This window comes from Triticum aestivum, chromosome 6B, assembly GCF_018294505.1.
Source record: "Triticum aestivum cultivar Chinese Spring chromosome 6B, IWGSC CS RefSeq v2.1, whole genome shotgun sequence".
In the NCBI taxonomy this organism is placed as follows: Eukaryota; Viridiplantae; Streptophyta; class Magnoliopsida; order Poales; family Poaceae; genus Triticum; species Triticum aestivum.
The window spans coordinates 182,525,290-182,529,202 of NC_057810.1; the positions used below are offsets into that span (position 1 = coordinate 182,525,290).

General features: G+C 43.1%; 1 protein-coding gene across 4 annotated transcripts; it reads right to left on the minus strand.

Moving 5' to 3' along the window:
• Positions 1 to 581: 581 nt before the first annotated feature.
• Positions 582 to 3,913, minus strand: LOC123136474 (protein ALP1-like). 4 transcript variants are annotated; one of them, XR_006467012.1, is made up of 6 exons: positions 3,445 to 3,913; positions 2,919 to 3,230; positions 2,375 to 2,848; positions 1,316 to 2,065; positions 982 to 1,188; positions 582 to 864 (listed from the first exon to the last, which is right to left on the minus strand). XR_006467012.1 is itself a non-coding variant. In XM_044555842.1 (3 exons), the coding sequence occupies exons 2-3, from the start codon at positions 1,443 to 1,445 to the stop codon at positions 728 to 730; spliced, it is 591 nt and encodes a 196-aa protein (XP_044411777.1). In that variant the 5' UTR covers positions 1,446 to 2,065; positions 3,445 to 3,913; the 3' UTR covers positions 582 to 727. The 4 variants fall into 4 exon arrangements, 1 of the variants encoding a protein (XP_044411777.1); XR_006467011.1 differs by having other exon boundaries at positions 582 to 1,188; positions 1,316 to 1,571; positions 1,960 to 2,065; positions 3,445 to 3,912; XR_006467010.1 differs by having other exon boundaries at positions 582 to 1,188.

The window sequence follows — 3,913 nt, forward strand, 5'->3', positions numbered from 1 at the left end:
TGGGTGGCTTGATGCCTCATCTAGTTGATGGAGGTGTGTCTATCCTATAGTACGCCGATGATACGATCATTTTTACGGAGCATGACTTGGCAAAAGCGAGAAATATGAAGCTGGTGTTATGCTTATTTGAACAATTGACCGGGTTAAAGATTAACTTTCATAAAAGCGAATTGTTCTGTTTTGGTAGAGCCAATGAGGAACAAGAGGCTTATAGGCAATTATTTGGGTGCGAATTGGGGACTTTACCTTTTGGTGGTGTTTGGTTCGGCTGTGGATTTCTAAAAGCAGCTGTGGAAAATCTGCTGTGAAAAAGCTGTAGGCCATTTGGCAAACCAGCTGTATGAGCTGTGGCTGTGGAGATAAATGTCTGATATTCCCTTAAGAGATGAGAGATTGGTGGCACGGTGTTTAATGATAATAACAACGTTACATATTGATTTAGAGCACTAATAAAACATAATTAAATAATTACCCAACTTATATACCATGATCAACTTTATATTTTTGACATAGCGATAGCATTTTTTATAAGAATCATTATGTATCACAGGAATAGAAATAGCACACTAGTTATTACAAAATGAACTAGCAATTGAACCCAAATATTTCATCATTGATCAATACATCAGTACATTACAACCCTTGCATTTTTAAGAAACGACAGCCCAACAACTAGATTACTAGGAGCGGTGCAAAATATTATATACACTTCTACATCCCAACAACTCTATCCACTCGAGCTCATCAAGGAGTTAGCAATCCTGTCACGAACTTTGTTCATGTCGACGATGTCAAGTCTCGCAGGAACACTATCTCCTTGGAGTGACCGTACTCGCAAGTCCTCATCGGGAACATAATCTTCATCTTCATCACATTTGTCAAACTCCTCATCAGGCAACTTGGTCTCACGAATGTAGTTGTGCAATGACATACAGGCAATAATAATCTTTTTTTGTCTACGAGGGCTGAAACTAGGCATACCCTTCAAGATGCGCCATTTAGCTTTGAGCACTCCAAATGTTCGTTCAATGACGTTTCGAAGTGAAGAGTGAGCATGATTATACACCTCGAATTTTCCCACCGGTTTTTGCCCATTACGAAATTCCGGTATATGGTATATTTGACCTTTGTAAGGAGCAAGATATCCTTCACGGTTTGGATATTCCGAGTCGACGAGGTAATATGTTCCTATATAGAAAGGGCAACAACATTGTTACGCACGGTTGCTGGGAAGCAAGCAAGTAATGGCAGCAATATAAAAGGGCAAAGTAATCATTGGCAATAAGTAACTAACGGGCGCAACATATATTAGTACCTGCTGGAGGTGTAGGGAACTTATCTGCGTACTTGACCAAGCTATCATTTAAGATCCTTGTGTCATGTTCTGAACCGGGCCAACCAGCCACAACAAAAGTAAACCTCATGTCGAAATCACAAACCGCCATAACATTTTGTGATGGAAATCCATGTCGACCTCAACCTCATCCACTGGTACTGTAACTGGAATGTGGCAGCCATCTATTGCGCCAATGGCACCTTTGAAATGAGGCCAAAACCTCTCATCTTGAATTCTTTCATGCATGGTTGTGAAAGAATCATCACGAGGTGTTATGTTATGTCCTGCTAACTTGCACAAGCAATTCAATACTTCTTTGAACTTTCAATGAACTGTTTCCTTTGATCTTGAAAAACGATTTTCAACTTGAGAGAATGATTGAGGTCCACCAACTATCCACAAGAACATAGCTAAAGACTCTTGTGATGTTACTTCTCTACTTGACTTCAATCCATAATGAGACACTAGAACATTATGTAATGACTGAAATACTCTTGGATTCATCCTAAACATCCTATAACAACTCCTTTTCCGACCAAGAGTCTCCATAACCCATTCATGACCAGTTTGTTCTGGAATCCTATATGGTTCTTTTTGTAGATAGGTCTTGGTATAGTGATTACCTATGTGGCCCATGCATCCAACTTGACATGCCAAAGTTGCCAACCGCGTGAGCTTTCTCCTCCTTTTGTTAGGCTCATCATCGGTATCCTGGTCCACTCCATTCATCTACCAAAAAATTGGGCAGCAACATTGTTAGATATGAAAGCAAGAACATGTACAAAAATTGGACAACAACACTGCTAATTATGGAAGAAACTGGCAGCAACAACATATACAAAAACTGGACAACAACAACATGTAGACATATGGCAGCAACATGTACACATAGATATGGTATCTATCTAACAAACATGAGAACAATAACATAGATACGGTTCATTACATCACGAAGACACGTGTTCATACATAGCAAAATAAATAGTTCTACAAATAGTTGATCGGTTGGAGAAGAATAACATAGATATGGTTCATTACATCACGAAGATCGGTTGGAGGACAAGGTCGTGTGGTACTATTTGTTCATTTGATCATGTTTCCTTTTCAGCCAATCAAGCCTCCCCTCTTTTGTCTCGATGAGCATGAACAACTCTCTATAGTTCGATTGGAGGACAAGGTCGGTTGCTGTGAAATACAAAGGAGTTCCCTCTTCCGCGCCACACTCCTTCATCGAAGTTAGAACTTCCTTCATGGTAGGAACAACACTTGTTGGAGCATGAGTAGCTGCTATCTCTAAGTTTATATTCCCTAGTGTGGCCTTATACTCACGTAGAAAGGGGTTCTTGTCCTCCTTAGCTGACTCGTCAATAAACTTGGCCTTGCGCTTCACATTTTTTGAAACCTTGCCCTCCTTTGCAGACTTGCCATCCTTAGGTGAGACCTTGCCCTCCTTTGCATTTCTTCCAAGTTAGACAAGCCCTTTTTCTTATACTTTGCATGCTTCGGGTTTTTCTGAAATAGAGCATAAGAGTTAGCAATAGCACACACAAAATTATGATAGAAACTTAATGATACTACGTACCTTAAGATGAACTTTCCACCAGTCATCATCGGCTACAATAGTTTTCTTCACATCATCCCAACCTAGCCCAGTCGCCGCATGTTTCAACAACATGAATTGTACATATTGTCTCTTCAGCATGTCCCATTTATTTGTAAACTGATTCTGCGAACATCTTTTTCCAGTCTTATCAAAGAACTTCTCTTCAAGATGTTTGTACCCTCTACGGTTCAAACAACGCTTTGGCCTATTACCTTTATCCACCTCATCTTTGCATAACTCACAAAACACGGTTATGTGATGTGCATCCCAATTTGCCTTTTCCTTTTCCATCTAATTTACAACAAAAGTTTCAAGCATATAAGGTAATTGACAAACATTCAATGCATATACTGCTGCAATACACATGGCAATTACCCACACGCATATGTTCAGCAAACACAAGCAACCAATGTTCAGCAAACTCATGTTATGCATCTCATATGAACTACAGAAATGTTCAGCACACACATGTAAGTAATCAACAGAGAGAAGAATTGGGAACTACCTTGAGTAAGGCCGACGCTGGTGCTGCAGATTGGGTGATAGGAAGGCCGGCGGTGGTGCTGCAGCTCGGGTGAGAGGCTGGCCGGCGGTGGTGGCTAACTGGTGTTCCCTGCCGCTGATTAGCAGCGGCACCACGGGAGGTGGTGTTGGGGTAGAGCTCCTGTGGCGGCCCGCCGCCGTGGTTGAGTTCCTGTGGCGGCCCGTCCTCGTGGTCGAGCTCCTGCGACGGCCGGCGGCGAACAGAGATGGGTGTGGTCGGGGAGTGAAGGGGAGGGAGGCGGGGCTATGGAGATGGATGAGGGGATGGACGCGGCCGGCGACGATGTTGCGGAAGCCCACCGGTGGCGACGTGGGAGCGCGCCGGTGGCCAGCTGCTGGGTGGCGGCGCACTGGACGAACCCTACAAAATCGCCAGAGCTCGTTGGGGAAAGGGGGCTGAGCGATGTTTCTCTCACGGGCTCGGGGGTCGT